This window comes from Carassius auratus, chromosome 3 (genome assembly GCF_003368295.1).
Source record: "Carassius auratus strain Wakin chromosome 3, ASM336829v1, whole genome shotgun sequence".
In the NCBI taxonomy this organism is placed as follows: domain Eukaryota; kingdom Metazoa; phylum Chordata; class Actinopteri; order Cypriniformes; family Cyprinidae; genus Carassius; species Carassius auratus.
Genome location: NC_039245.1, coordinates 3848292 through 3863788, shown reverse-complemented (window position 1 = coordinate 3863788; position 15497 = coordinate 3848292). Strand labels below are relative to the sequence as shown.

Below are 15497 nucleotides of genomic sequence, written 5' to 3'. Positions count from 1 at the left end.
AATGTAATCTTGAATACAACTGAGAGTTGGAAATGTAATAAAAGTAAAAAGGTGGAGGAAGAATATGGAGAGCATGCCCCTGAGACGAAGTAAGGATCACAAAGTCACAGACGGTGTTTATGGTGCAATAGTCACTGTGTTTATTTAAAGCTTTTGATTTGGTGTCATGACTGGCATACATACAGATTCTGGTGGAGGCTGATGACTGGTGCCATGCCATCTGCCTGCTAATCACGCAAATCTGAATATGAAAGCTGTGCTAGCGCTGACATGTGTGTGTGTGTGTGTGTGTGTGTGTGTTCCCAGCCTCACTGTGCACCTGGTTACCTGCTGGATACACCCCTCATTATCATTAGTGAGTCTGCATGATGGGGGTCATTAGTTTGAAACCTCGCGGAGCACAGCAGCCAAAAGCCAGAGAAATTCAAGCTACAACATTTAAACCACGCTAAATTAATTCATCCCATTCAGAAATGCCACTGGCATTTTAATTAGCTGCAGAAACTTGCACTGTCAGAAGGAAAGCCACTGCTAGGCCACCATCTGTTTATTTTCTAGCAAAAACCTCTAAGCTTATTGCATGATATTTGCATATTATTGGAGTTATTGAGCCACTATAGATTTGATTAAATGTAAGGGGTGTAGAATTCAGTAGGGATTCGACATGTCCCTTCCGACATCCCTAGCAATAATTTTGATCAAGTAACTAAAATATATTTATACGTGAGCACTTTTGTAATTTTGGCTGCATCTAAAATGGGTCACACCATTGACATTACTTGAGAACATAAATGTACCTTTTTCAACTTTAAATGAATGTTGTTAAAATTAGTGTACAGAGCGAACTGAAATATTAAGTTAATATTAAAAACCTTAATGTCGGTACCTGAATAACATTTGTTTTTGTGAATGTATGTCTATCATGAAGTATTTAAAACGTATTTGAAATTTTATGGATTTCCATAAAATTTTGTAATTTTGAACATACTGACATAAAAACTCTGTTTATGACTTATGAGTGTTTTGGCTATAAATAAATGCTTTACATGACATGAAATTGTTTTCAAAAGTCAACCATAAATTCAAAAATGGGAGGGGGCTGCTATTACGTCCCCAACAATGTCCAAATCAAACCTACGCCTTTGATTATACAGAAAAATCTTTATCAGACCTAACATTTAGTTTTTATGCAAATACTGGAAACAAAATCCATTCTCCTCCCCTGAAGTATGCATTTTTCTCTTAACATTGCATATTTATGTGCCCTCCTGCAAATGTACAAATACATGAGTGGGAAACCTCAACAAGTGGCGGTTCTTAGAGTAGTTGACCTCATGCGGAAGGGAATTATATTTGTGGCTATTTCGTCTGTCTCCTGAGCATTAGACAGCTGGGCTGCTCTCCTCGCTGTTTGCATTTTGAGTTGTCTGTTTATAACGCAGGGGTCACTCCTCTGTCTGCCCACTATCTGTGTGTGTCTCCTCACTGTTAAATTAATGAAGGTCTGGCAATGCAACTTTCACTCACTCCAGCTCTGTTTCAATCTCTCTCACACACACACACACACACACACTCTCTCTCTCTCTGTATCTGTCCCCAAACAATTACGTTAATGAAACATCACACTTGCCAGCAAACAGGTTTGGCTTGGCATGCTTCTCACTAATGGGCAAACACACTCACAACCCCGGCACAAACACACGCGCGCACGCACACACAATGTGGCAGACGTGGCTGTAAGGGGAATTTCAAAGTGCAAGGTAAATAACTAGAAATAACAAGGCTCTTTTTAGAAAAACAAGAGGGAAAGAGACACTGTGATGATTACACTATTGATCCTGTCTTTTTGCTGGTTACTGAGGGTGCGGCTGGGAGAGAGAGAGAGAGAGAGACAGAGACGGCTTAAAATGAAGGAAGGCAGGAAAAGAGTATGAAAGATACAGCTGACTGATCTTTGAATTCTCATATTACACTTTCCTCATAAATGCCCGAGAAATAATTTCCAATGTTATCAATTAAAATGTTAAATGTGAAATCCTGTTAGATTAAACATATATATATATATATATATTATATATATATATATATATATATATATATATATATATATATATATATATATATATATATATATATATATATATATATATATATATATATATGTATGCCTTTTGGCGTTACATTTTAAGCTCTTTTAAGCAACTTTTATAAAAATGTATATAACTATATTTAAAGAATTATTTCTGTGAAAGGATATAACTTTATTGATTTCACCAACAGTAGCAAAGAAACAAATCTTACTTAACTGGAAAGACAAAACAGATTTTTTAATAAACATCTGACTTAAATTATTATAAGTACTTTTAAACTTGCAATGAACAGCATTCGCACACAACATTGATCCCTCCAAACAAACTTATTACAAAAATATACTTTTTTCTTCTTCTTCTTCTCATTCTTTCTTTTCCTTTTCCAGTGTGATAAGTTAGTCTTTAAAGGATATAATTCAAGCCTTTATTTTCTCTTTCCTTTCTTTAACATTTAATTTACATTAATTAATCAAATGTGTTTTAATTTCTACACCTCCATTGTTGCTATGGCTGTTATCATAGCCTTTATAATTTTTCCCAATATGTTATTAATTTACCATTTCATCTCTAGTTAATTCAAAGAAAAAAAAAATCTTTATTTCTTGTTCCTTCTCTTTTTCCTTTCTCTTGTCCCATCTCTCCTCCCTTGCTCTTTCACTGCTCTCTCTCTCTCTCTCTCTCTCTCTCTCATCCTTCTGGATTAAAGTAATAATTATATATTTTTTTTACTTGAAAAGAAGAAAGACTTGTACAAAGAACTGCGACTGGGTCAACCGACTGAGGCACAGACGTCAGGATCATTGTGAACATCCTGTACTAGGGTCTATTAAGTAGAGACCGTGACTAGGTCATACGCAGATGCCCTAGAAGAGGCTTCCCTAAAACCTATGATTCAAAGGAAATGGGTTCACATTTTATCTCGCTGTCTTCTCACATCATCACTTTGAAATAAATCAATCTCCCTCAGTTTCTCTTTTCCTCTCTTCCTCTTCCTTTCTCTCCTCATTTTCCTGTCTATCTTTCGTTTTTCATTTTCTCTCCCTCCTCATTTTTTCCCCTATTAAAGATAGGAAATTTCATTTGTATTATTATTATTAATATATAATTTTTTTGGATGAGCTATGTTCTCCAAACAGCGGTGGGGATAGCAATGCTAACAGAAGTGTGTGTGTGTGAATATACATATATTCAAATTGGGAAAAATGTATTTCTCTCTCCTTTTTCTTTACATATATTTTCATTTTTATTATCATCAGTAATAGCAATGTGTACATGGATCTTCATAATATATTATTAATATCACTACTATACTATACTATACTACTACTACTACTACTACTACTATTATCATTATTATTACCACTTCTACTACTGTTATTATTATTATTTGTTTATACAAACTTTTTATTCCCTCATGTTTTAGAAGGCTTGGGAGTGTTGCTGCTTATTTCTGTCCAAATATTTGTCTCTGGTTTTGGTGTAATTCTTTTGTTTTTCTACTGTCATCTGTTATGTTTAAGAAACTCACTTAAAGTGTATAATTATACATTGATGACTTAGAAAAGAAAAACAATAGGATGGAACCTGGCAGATTGCATATGTGTAAATAAATAAGGGGTTAGTTCTTATTAGTGAGGGATTGAGTTGTATTGTTGGTAATTTCAATATTTTGATTGGTGATATTAGGCTGGTTAGTGCCATTTTATCTGACAATATGGAATATTTCTGTGTTAGATAAAGCAACTACCTATTACAAAATATAAAAATAAAATTCCAGAAATCATCAAATCATTGTTAGTATTTACGTAACTTTGTGCTGTTGTCCCTGATGTCACATCCCGGAGATGATGTCATCAAGGATATGGCTGTAAGGGATAAGAGATTAAACTAACTGGAAAGTTAAACTGAGGATGCAAGAAAATCCAACATGATTTAATTAGAAAAAAAATATGGAGAAACACTTGAAATATGTCTTAATAAATTTCCAGGTTTTCTTTCATTAGTGCAAGACCACACAGGGACCTGACAAAAATAGCAGCATCTATACAAATCAAAGTGTATTTAAAAATGTATCTGTGTGTTCACTTAGTTGGGAAATTATGAGAAGATAAAGTTGTGAGTTTAATATTTTATCTAATATATAGACTTGCAGGCATGAACTGTATAAATGATACTTTATAAAAGAAATGGCACACGTGGCTATGCTCTTTATTGTCCTTCCTCTCTATCTGGACATCAGTCTAAACTTTGATCTTGTCCATTGCACTCTTTTATATCTCCAGACGGAGATAACTAATAAAAACAAATGTTTGTTATCCGTACAGATGGATAATCGAATGTTCATGTAAATATTGTTGCTCTCGCGGTGTAAGCATTGAATATTCACACTTGAGCATTCTCTGCATGCATTATTAATGTGCTTTCAAATAAGAGTCTCTCAAGCCTTACTAATGTGTGTTGTGTGTGTTTGTGTGTAAACATTGCACCAAATCAGACAATTATGTCTCTTTAAGCCTCCTATCCACACAAAATCCTGAAGAGGCTGTGCTCAGATCTGCTCGCTTCCCCCTTTGAAAGCCACTGAAGCTGATCTAAGCCTGAACAGACCAGGAAGACAGAATGATAAATGACTGTCTGCGTGTGGTAGAAGATGAGTCTGAATCATACAAGTTATCATAGAGCATTTGCAGAAGACTACAAGAGTTTAAATAGAGACTTTCCATTTTAAGACTACGCTTCGGCTATGCTTGTACTAGTGCAATTTCACTTTAAAACACATAGGTTCAACAGAATGATTTAGGCACAAGGAATGCTGATTGGCTCACTGACTTTGATGAGATTAACTACCTTAGGTATCAAAATTTGGTACGGAACGACAAGACATTTTTTGATACTCGATGGTCAGTGTCTAAAAAGTACTCGGTCTGAACATTAATTTTACCAGCTGAAGAGGAGACTAAAGACAGAAACTCCCCAAAACAAGCAACAGTTGGAATTGGGTGCATTAAATGCTGGAGAAAAGCATTTCAAAGCATAAGAGCAAGAGTCTGGTAATGTCTATGGGATGCAAACATACTGCTCTGATTGCATGTAAGGGATCTGCAAATAAATAGCTTTTTATCTTTTAAATCTGCCTTAAATTCAACTGTTCCAATACTTATCCTCACATCAAATAGTGGGATGCACTCTAAAAGTGCGGCCCTTTTTATTTGGTAAAACATGTGTCAGAAAAGTATGTGTCAAAAGATAATAAAATGTGACATTCTGTATAGTTTTGTCGCATATTCATCTTTTAATCATATTTGCAAATGTCTTGAATCCACAGCAGAGAAAGCAATTTTGTCTTTACTGTTCCAATACTTATGGAGGGCACTGTATATAGCTGCCTTCCTGCCACACAGTGTTATTGTGTGTGTGTTGATTCTTGTGTAACTGACTGTAAACAAGGAGTGATTCAGCATTTCACATACGCATCATTTAAGCCTTGAACCTAAGCCTACCAAAACCTCAACAATATTCTTTTGCTACCTTGCAACAGCTGGTATTTTCTTCTATAAAACACTTTATATTTTAAGAAATTAAAGGGTGTCTCTCAATCTGCTCTCTAGCCCAGTAGTAAGTGCACTACCCCAGGCAGTCTCACTGTTAAAATCACTCCAAGGCAAATAATAATAATGATAATAATACAAATGTATAATAATAATCATGATTGGAATTTTAAGAACATTAGAGTTATTCTGTCCTTAAATATCTTTACATCTGAAACCCTATAAAGATGTTCCAAATATGTGTTCTTGATATTCTGATTCATAATGAGCAAAATGAGACACAGCTCAAGACTAAAGTTTGAAAATGTTCCATTGACTTACAGTACACTGATAGAATGTTAAAATGTAACCAACAGCGATGGTGTCATCAAAATATTTGCATATCGAGATGTGATTCCTCTTCTTTCTTACAACTATTTGCATGCAAAATTCTGATTGGGTTCGTGTTCCATCTATATATGCATCCATAAATAGCTGCCTTTTTTTCTACCACACAGTGACTGTGTTGATTCTTGTGTAACCGATTGTAAACAAGGCATGATTCGGCATTTCATATGCGCATAATTTTTCCTTGAACCTAAGCCTACCTAAAACCTCAACATTATTCCATGCAACCACTGGTACTTCCTTCAGGGAAACGCCTAATCTAGTTGCATTTTTGGACCTTACATTCATTTGTTCTTTCTTGCAGTGGGAAAACGAACAGTTGACCAGTTTGGAAGAGAGGGGCCGTCTGTTGCTCTCGCTGCAGCTCCTGCCACCTCCTGCAGAGGGCGAAGCAGAGGGCCGGCGAGGGGGCTTGTACGTCGGAGTGCACCGCTGTGCCCATCTGGCAGCCATGGATGTCAACGGCTTCTCAGATCCCTATGTGAAAATGTGAGGTTGCTGCAACAACACTGAGAAAGCACAGACATGCAAAAAAATACAAATACAAATAAACAAAGAGCAAAGGAAAAAGAACACTGGTTTTGAAGGGTGGTGCCATACGCAGTTCTCAAAGGTGGAGAGTGAGTAGGAGAAACTGTAAAACGAGAGAGAAAAGAAAGATGGATAGTATAATAAGGCTAAAAAAAAACATGGAATGTCCTACGTCTTTCCTCTGATGTGTCTCTGCTTCTCTCATTTGTGCCCCCCTCTAATCTCTCATTATTTTTCTCACATCATGTATTAAAATAAACGCTCCCAAACAGTTCTTCCTCCCCAGGCAAAATGGCATAAGAACAGACAGGACCCCCACCCACGCTCACGTCCTTTCCAGTTACTCTCTCTCTCTTTCTCTTCCATTCCTTTCACAAACGCACACATGCACATTCTCTCTTTTCCTCAGGATCAAAGCCATATTCTATCCGTGTGTCTTGAGGGAGGGTGGGTGAGAGTTAATAGCAGTACACAAAGCAAATCAAATTTTTATGGAAGCCTATGGGACGTCATTGCATAAGCCGAAAAGCAAACAGCTTGGTACGAATGTGTCTGGAGTCTGTTTCGTATGCTTGCGACAGCGCTGCTGCTTGTTTTAATCTCCTGCTCTCCCACTGTCCTGCTCTTCCTACAGCCCTCACTTTGTTCTTCCATCTGCCTTTCTCTTTTCCAGATATCTGAAGCCAGATGTGAAGAAGAAATCCAAACACAAAACGGCAGTGATTAAAAAGACCCTTAACCCAGAATTCAATGAGGTATGGATGTATTTGGCAAACTGCCGGTGCCGGGGAGTGTGACACACACATTTCATTACACATGCGCATGTGTGTCGTGCACCTCACGAGCGTTTTGAGTGTTAATGAGATGTCTGGTCCAATATTTCTTTGCGCTGCGTCCTTGCTCACTTCACATTCCCAGAAGACCTCCACCTAAACGCACTTGTGTCTTGCATCACCACGTTGCACATTTATCATTTCAGGCATGTCCTCCGTTTCTCTTTCTTCTCCCTCTCCTCCTCCCCGTCTGTCTCACACTCTCTCTGTCATGTGGGTGGCGGGCGATCGCCAGTAAGGCTAAGTGTTTCCATTCACACCCAGATTGGCCATATAATTACTCCTTGGCTCAGACTGAAGGCTGCTCGCTCCAATCTAACACGCCACTATCTGCTTAAAAGCAGGTCTGCCCCCTTATCAACAGGAGCCACGCTAAGCAAAAACCGTGCTATCATATCATATCAAAACCGTTCATGAAGGTGCTGAAAATTCTTGGAGGAATAAGGAGACAGGAGCAACAGCGCTCCTCAATGTATTATATTTAGAACATGCTCCAGTTTCTGTTTTATGAACTGTTTGAACATGTGTGGCTGTCTTTGGCTCTGGGGAGAGGTCAGAAGTGGAAGGTCCAATGGTTTGATACCTGCGATGCCAGCATGATTTAACTCGGATATCCCAAAAAGCAGCGTCTGTTTAAAATGTATTGCCTTCTACTGCATAAATGTTTCTCCCCTTTATTCAGGAACATGCCAAGCTTCAGTCAGTGGGTGTGAAAGCCTCAGATGGGAACATCTGTTTGACTGAACTACCAAATGCCATTTGTTTCTGGAAGTTCTGGGGTTTAGTATTTTGATCATTCCCCAGGTAGCTCCGGAGCTGTCAGGATGATGCACATGAGATATTTCTATGTTTAATTTTGTCCTTTGAAATGAATAATGGGGAAATCAAATGTGACGTTGAATAAATGACATTTTGGGCTTTGGCCAAAGGGTTGATCAGTTGAGAACCTGAGGCATCGTCCTTCAAACTCTGAAAATTTAATCAAACTATTGCTAACTGCTGCAATAATCCATGTCATATTTTACCACCCACAGGAGTTCTTCTATGAGATCTCTCTATCTGAACTGGTCCATAAGACATTGGAGGTCACAGTATGGGACTATGATCTGGGAAGATCTAACGATTTCATAGGTGAGAGCATGCGAGTATGATCTGTTATAATGAGCTGTTTTTTGCAACCAACTGGGGCTGTTTACACACAACATGTTTTTGTGTTCCATTGCGTTGCGTTTCCATTGTTTACCTTTACACAGGCACTAGACAGTCGTCTATTAATTTGTAGTGTGCATCAGCATATTGTGCTGCTCAAGTTAAAATAACATCTCAAGACCTAGTGTTTTTCTATTCTCCTAACCTCAGTCTCACACTTTAAACGCAAAATGTGAGACAGATGTGAGACATGTTTGACCCTTGCGCTTAAGTCTTGTTTCCCTTTCTGTGTCTTGCCCATGAATGCTGTGTTTTTTGAATGCAGTCTTGTCATGTTCGACTTAAAAAACAAACTGAAAAAAAAAAAAAAAAAAAAAAAAACTGTGCTTTATTCCATTAATTGCATGGTTATTCACCAAATAAATAAGTATTTGGGCATATAATACTGATCCGAAATTATTTGATCTGTGTTAAACAATCTAATACAATGTACAAATAAATTGGTCTAGCAAAGTGACCGTTAATTTTAAGCAGCAGTCTGACACACAACACTACCGTGTACAATAAGGATAATGGTAAATATTTGAATGCGGCAACTGAAACAGAATCAAAAATTCCAAAGAGTTGTGTAATAATAGAAATTTCCTTGATTGGTGGCAATAAATAAAAATGTGATTAATCATGCTTAAAAATTAGGCATGATAAAAATTCTTCATTGGCATACATCTAGAAATATATTAGATTACCCTACCAAACTAAATTTATTATCTTTATTATATGTGTTTTTGAGGAATAAGGACTGTGCCAACATGGGCTGTGTTTGTGATAGCATACTATTATATCACACATATCAGGACTTATGTACTTACACAACTCAAAATATACTCTTGAATGGCAGGTGGTGTGTGCTTGAGCTGTCACGTCCAAGGAGATGCACTTCGTCACTGGATGGACTGCTTGAGGAACAAGGGTCAAAGGGTGGAGCGCTGGCATATTCTGACCAATGAGCTGCCTCAGACCACCTGCCATGATTGAGGAAGAATCCTACCAGGAACCAGGAAATCGGTCATGATAGGTTAATGGATTTGATTAATATGAGGTGGATACAGAGATAATTATATGAGCTAACTAGGGGCCAATATATTGGAAGTAAATTACACACTTAGTGCTTAAAGGAAAGTGGAGGATGGCCCACCAATTGCCTTCTGACTTGGTGTCACTCAAAGTGAGTCCCCGCCCCTTTCACCCACTTCTCTCTCTCTCTCTCTCACGCTCATTGCTGCACGTTTTCTACACATTTTGTAACGTTGAAGTGTATTTTACTCTTATGGAATCTTGTGTAGCACAACTCTCTTTTTTGACTAACTGACTACAATGTATTTCAATGTTCAGTGCTTTCGTAATGCTTGCAGACAGCGCATCTTTAACAAAATACAGGGGTGCATGCAAACTGCCTGCCATGGACGCATCAAAATGATATACATATGGTATCGCCATAACAACATGGGAAGGTCCTTAAGCAATGTTGTCAATCATATTTAAAACGAATACAATTTCATCAGGAGCAGGTTTATATGTGCTGCTAACAAATAGACTATCCATTTTGTAGCATGATGCAATGTTTACATTTTTTACTTTGCACCAACTGTGTTTTCCAAGGTCTCAAATTTGGCGGTTTTCAATTTCCAGTTGTTACTTTTCTTTAAAAAGGGGTTTTATGGACATGCTACAGTTTGATATCGCATATGTTAATTACTTGATATATTTTTGGAATCAAATGTTTATATGTGCCATATACTTGGACTAACTGGAGTGCGTCTGCATGCATACGCATGTGTGTCGTCTGGTTGTTTTGTACCAAAAAAGTGCTGTATTCTTGAGAGTTTGTGGTTTACATTTATATGAAGTGAATATGTACAAATTGGAAATACATTTGAAATGCATTGCTCTTTAAGATGTGTGTCATTTCTTTGCATCCTCTTAAAGTAAGCTTAGAAACCTCTTAAGAAAGACGATTTGTAATCGTTCCGGCAAGCAGAGCGTCTTTCATGGCACACCACCAACATATAAGCACACTTCATCTAATGATCTCATTCGCAAAGGCTTTATTCTGGGAGTTATGGTGGCATTGTTCTAGCAATTGTGGATTTAGGTATCTTTATAACAATAAGCAATAATATATTCTCTAAATGGGATTCCAAACCAAGACAATATCAGCCTTTTCTTCTGTGAAAAACCACTGCACTGATTCTGTGGTTCTTCAAGATGCATCAAGTTGATCATGTGTTCAATGAGTAAATGGTAATTAGATGGCCACTTAACAGCACACCACAGTGAGGTAAATGTGTCTATGTCACTGTATCTAGCCCGGGGCATTGCCACTATCATCATGCATCCCAGCAGTAAACTTTTAAAGAGTTAGTTCACATAAATGTCAGCATTCCTAAATTCTTAAATCATTTACTCAGCCACAAACCTGTATGATGTTCTTTCTGATATTTAGCAGAATGTCTAAGCTGCTCTCATCCATACAGTGAAAGTGGATGGGTGTCAGGCAATGTCAGGCTCCAAAAAAGATGAACGTGATAAAAGGATCATATACATCTCAGTTGCTATATTGCGAGCCTTTCTGTGCCATATGATTGTTTTGAGTAAAGAACAGTCCAAAACATTCACTGGAAATTTTACCTTACCGCAGAAGAAAGTCAGTCACACAGATTTGGAACAACATAAGTGATGTGAATGATGACAGAATTTCTATTTAAAAGCATAATGAGTGAAACAAGCCCTTCAAGCAGTGGTACTCAACCAGTGTTTTCTATAAACTATTTAGCCATTGTTCTAGACAGTGGGGGGCCTTAGAGTAAAAAGTTTGAGAAACACTGCCTTAAACTTTCGTCATGGATACAACTTTATTCATATCATCTCTTATGTGAAAATTTTCAGCAAAAAATACAAATAAAAACTAATGGTGAACATAAGCCTCCGGCTCAGTTCAATAAATCAGATGACACAGTTTGGAAGCAACTACACTAAACTTGAAATGGTTTGTCTCATTCTAAAAGTGCTCAAAATCGCCACCTAGTGGGATCTAGTAGAAACCATTAGAACTTACATTTTTAAACATTACACGGTATATAAACTTTAAGCATGTATACTGATCATCCCCCTCCTTTAGGGTTTAGTTAAACACTGCCTTGATTCACTTGTTCAGATGTTGAAATTGAAAAATGAACATTATTTCACATCAAACTTATGACTTTCTTTTGTTGAATGTAAAGGAAGATATTCTGGAGAATGTTGGTAAACAAGCAGCTTCAGTTAACATTGACTTTCATTTTATGTGTAAAAAAAAAACGTGGAAGTCATTGGGAGTGGAAACTGTTTGATTACCAAAAAACTTCAAAATTCTTCTTCTTCCTGTTGCACAGAAGAAAGAACATCATACAGATTTGGAACACCATGATGATGTGTAAATGATGACAACATTCCAATTCTCTGGGGGGGGGACGGACTAGAGTTGGAACAACTTTTTTAGAAGGTTGGACTTCATTCAAATATGATGTTTTTGGACATTGTTTAAAAGCTCTTATAGACTTTTATAGAGAGGAAGCCAAAAGAGTAAACACTTTGTCTCTAATCAAACAATTTCATTGAGCATTCTAAAAGCAGCAGAAAACAGCTGGCGGTACTGGCACTCGTTTGTTACATCCTACTGGTGTGATGGCAGGGGACACGACAGGAACGCGAAAGGAATTTCAACAACATCATCAAACACTATACTCAAAATGTGTGGAAGATCAACATGTGACTTCTTATATTGTTCGGTGTCTCTCATTCCTTCTCACGGGGGTCTCTCAACATGGCACATTTTAAATGTCTCCATTATCTAGCACTGCTGATAGCAATCAGGAGCAGGAAAACAGCGACTGCACGTGTCACGGTCACCAGAGAAGCTTTCCCATGAGTATTTCCTCTATCTTAACTTCTGTTTAATTTGGCCGCTGAGGCAGAAACACCATTGCCTCACCTATTATGAACACGCATGTGATTTCGACAGGTGTAGGCATCCTTAAAGCTGCGTGCACACACAGGACAGTCAAACAGACGAAGCTGCAGATGCACGCGGCTGTGGTTCCTCAGAGTGCCGTCGTTGTTGAAGCGTTTCCCACACTGAGCACAAGCGTATGGCTTCTCTCCTGTATGAATGAGCATGTGCACCTTTAGCCGTGAATGATGCGGGAATAGTTTTCCACACTGTGGGCATATGTGCGTCCCAGGACCTTTGACTCCTCCTCCTCCTCCTCCTCCTCGTCCCCGTCCCCTTCCCCTACCCCTACCCTGCCTGACCTCTCTGCTGAACGCCGTGTGACGTAGAGGGTTGACCACAACATTAGCTATACGGAGATGACTGTTGCCGCTATTAGTGTCGTTCCTGACTGATCTTGAGTCTGTGTTTTGATGAGCGGTGTTGTAGTTGACATGAGCTACGCCTGATTCAGGGCAAGTTGTCTTTAACACAGTTTGGCTTATTTTACTGTGGGATAATCGAAAGGATTTAGGCTTTGACTTCGTACATTTAGCTGATTCTAGATCAGTGTAATTCGATAAACTGAACACTTTAGGATCAGGCATGTGGTTAATATCAGTAGTAGCTGGTAACTGAGCAGTGCAATGAGGTACTGGACCGTAGATGGATATGTTAGCATCGGTAGACTGTGAATCAAGGCTTTCATCAGGCTCTGTTTTTACACCACAAGGAAATTCATTTAAAGTGGATGGTTCAAAGTCCGTATCTGTGAGAACCAGTGTGTTTGGTAACTGGGGACAAGGTATATCGATGTCTGATTCAGTCACCAATAGAGCATGGTTGGAGAACTCTTCTGCTTTCGTGGAGGTGAGCTGTTCATTTTGTACCTGGTTCTGATTCTGATAGATCTCTGTAGCCATTGTTTCAGTTTCAATGCTAGAAGTCCATTTTAGATGTGGTGGTGGTGGTGGTGATGGTGCAAGGTTTGAAATGGCCGGACCTGAAAAAGACGAAAGGTGTGATGAGATCAGCTGAAAAAAAAAAGACTGGAATACACTACACAAGTTTTGGCAAGATTTTTGTTGCCGAATGTCAGACTTCACAGAAAATTGTATAAAGTATTTTGTTCACAGACTCCCTTTTTTTTTTCAATTCAGACTTTGAATACATACAGCCAGAGGATTTTAAGGCTGGAATACACTAAATGCCTTTTCAAATCTGAATAGATTTAAAAGCCCTAGTCATTATACACTTAACGACTTTGTAAATATTCATAAAGGAAAATTGGCCTTCATACACTAAACTTCCAGACTTTCAAGTTCTTCCAATCACAACAAACTCAGGCAGAAACGTGTGCCTTGTTGCTAGGAGGTGCGTGAAAAATTAAAACAACGTGTTCTTAAATCGGCTGAAAATATCAAACATGTTTGATATCCTCCAACTGGATGGAATCACAGTCTGAAGCGAAAAGAATCGTATGTGACCATCATACATTACGCAGTTTTCTGTGGAATCGGTCAACTCTAAACTCTATACTGTAAATCGGGGGGAAAGTCATGTCGTGTATTCCAGCGTTTAGGCTCATTTTACAACACATAGTTTTCATTTCTTAAAGTTTCTCTGTGAGTTTATGCTGTTCGAAAAGACCTGAAAGTAGTTTAAGTGTATTATGCCTACTTTTAAATCATCAATCTGTTTCTAACCAATTGTAAAAGTTAGTGTAGTGTATTCCAGTCTTACAGCCAATGGTTTAGGGTTCAAATATTTTCATAACTGGCCCTTTAAGTAAAACATTTATGGACATGGGTTGGCTTGGGGTCTTAATTACACCCAGATAAAAAAGTATTCCATTATAAGCAGTGAGTGTCTTATTTTATAGGAGATTGCTATCAAATTCCGGTATTGCTGTAATTAAAAATGTAAAGCATGGCCTAAAATTAACATTAACATATTGGCTACCCAGGAGAATCCTGAAAAGTGGCTTATGAAAAGTGACTTATCATTTTTAAAGGATAAGTTGGACCAGACAGTGAAGAAAACAGTCAACAATTGGCCGACATTCATGGAAACCCGATACTGTTTAAGTAAGGTTTTTTTCTCTCTCATTCTTATCAGTACATAATTTTCATATTTTCCTTTGTGTTCATTCATAGTTTTGAAGACTTCACTGTTATTCTGACAAAGGAAAGAATGAGAAGTTGTGTCTAATTTGACCATTTATACTGACTGTGTGTCAAATTGATTTATACATAGGTGATTAATTTAACAAGTTATTGATTTAGACATATAACTTTATAAAAATTACAAAATATAGTAAACATTACTTATATTAAAGATTTGTTTATTGTTTAGAACATGTAGAACTTCCCTTACCTATTAAATACCTGCCCTAGAAATTGCCCTAACTAACGTAAGTTACATCGTTACCACTACTGTAAAACCATTATACATTTATCGCCTTCAAAAAGCGTTTATAATTTTTCTGCCATTGTGTTTGACTTTTTCGTAACAGATGAGCTGTATTTTTAATGTTTAAACTATGTTAATTCGTGGTTTCCATGGTAATATTCGTAAATCGCGTAAATAAGGGCTCACTGAACACATTATTTTCTATTAAGGGCCGGTGTACCGTTCGACTCGACGATTTTCTCGATCTCCTTCAGTCTCTTCTTCAGATACTCGTTGTCCTTCTGCACGCTGTCCAGCTCTTTCTCGTACTGCAGGACCGTTCCGCCGATCATGTCCATGATTTCATTGAGCGTCGCCATTAAGCGCTCCGTCAGAAACGTGTTGATGACCTGCAGCTTCGTCATTGTGCTGTTAGCTCACAGTAAATTCAGATATTTTATTTTCCTCATACAGTAAGGCGGAATGTAAACACTCGTTCCTGTGGTCATATGACCATTTGTATGTTCCTCTTTAACGGGGT

General features: G+C 37.8%; 2 protein-coding genes across 2 annotated transcripts in view; one reads left to right on the top strand and one right to left on the bottom strand.

The window, feature by feature from the left end:
• The window catches only part of LOC113043945 (double C2-like domain-containing protein alpha), a 25454-nt gene extending 14964 nt beyond the window's left edge, over positions 1–10490 (top strand). Inside the window, exons 8-11 of the mRNA XM_026203501.1 lie at positions 6330–6514; positions 7230–7311; positions 8424–8520; positions 9437–10490. Of these exons, the coding sequence (XP_026059286.1) occupies positions 6330–6514; positions 7230–7311; positions 8424–8520; positions 9437–9573 (501 nt within the window). The 3' untranslated portion in view covers positions 9574–10490. The remainder of the gene's footprint in view (positions 1–6329; positions 6515–7229; positions 7312–8423; positions 8521–9436) is intronic.
• Positions 10166–15497, bottom strand: LOC113043956 (zinc finger protein 16). Its single transcript, XM_026203510.1, has 2 exons — positions 15198–15497; positions 10166–13568 (listed from the first exon to the last, which is right to left on the bottom strand). Exons 1-2 carry the CDS (start codon positions 15379–15381, stop codon positions 12565–12567), a joined length of 1188 nt encoding a protein of 395 aa, XP_026059295.1. The 5' UTR covers positions 15382–15497; the 3' UTR covers positions 10166–12564.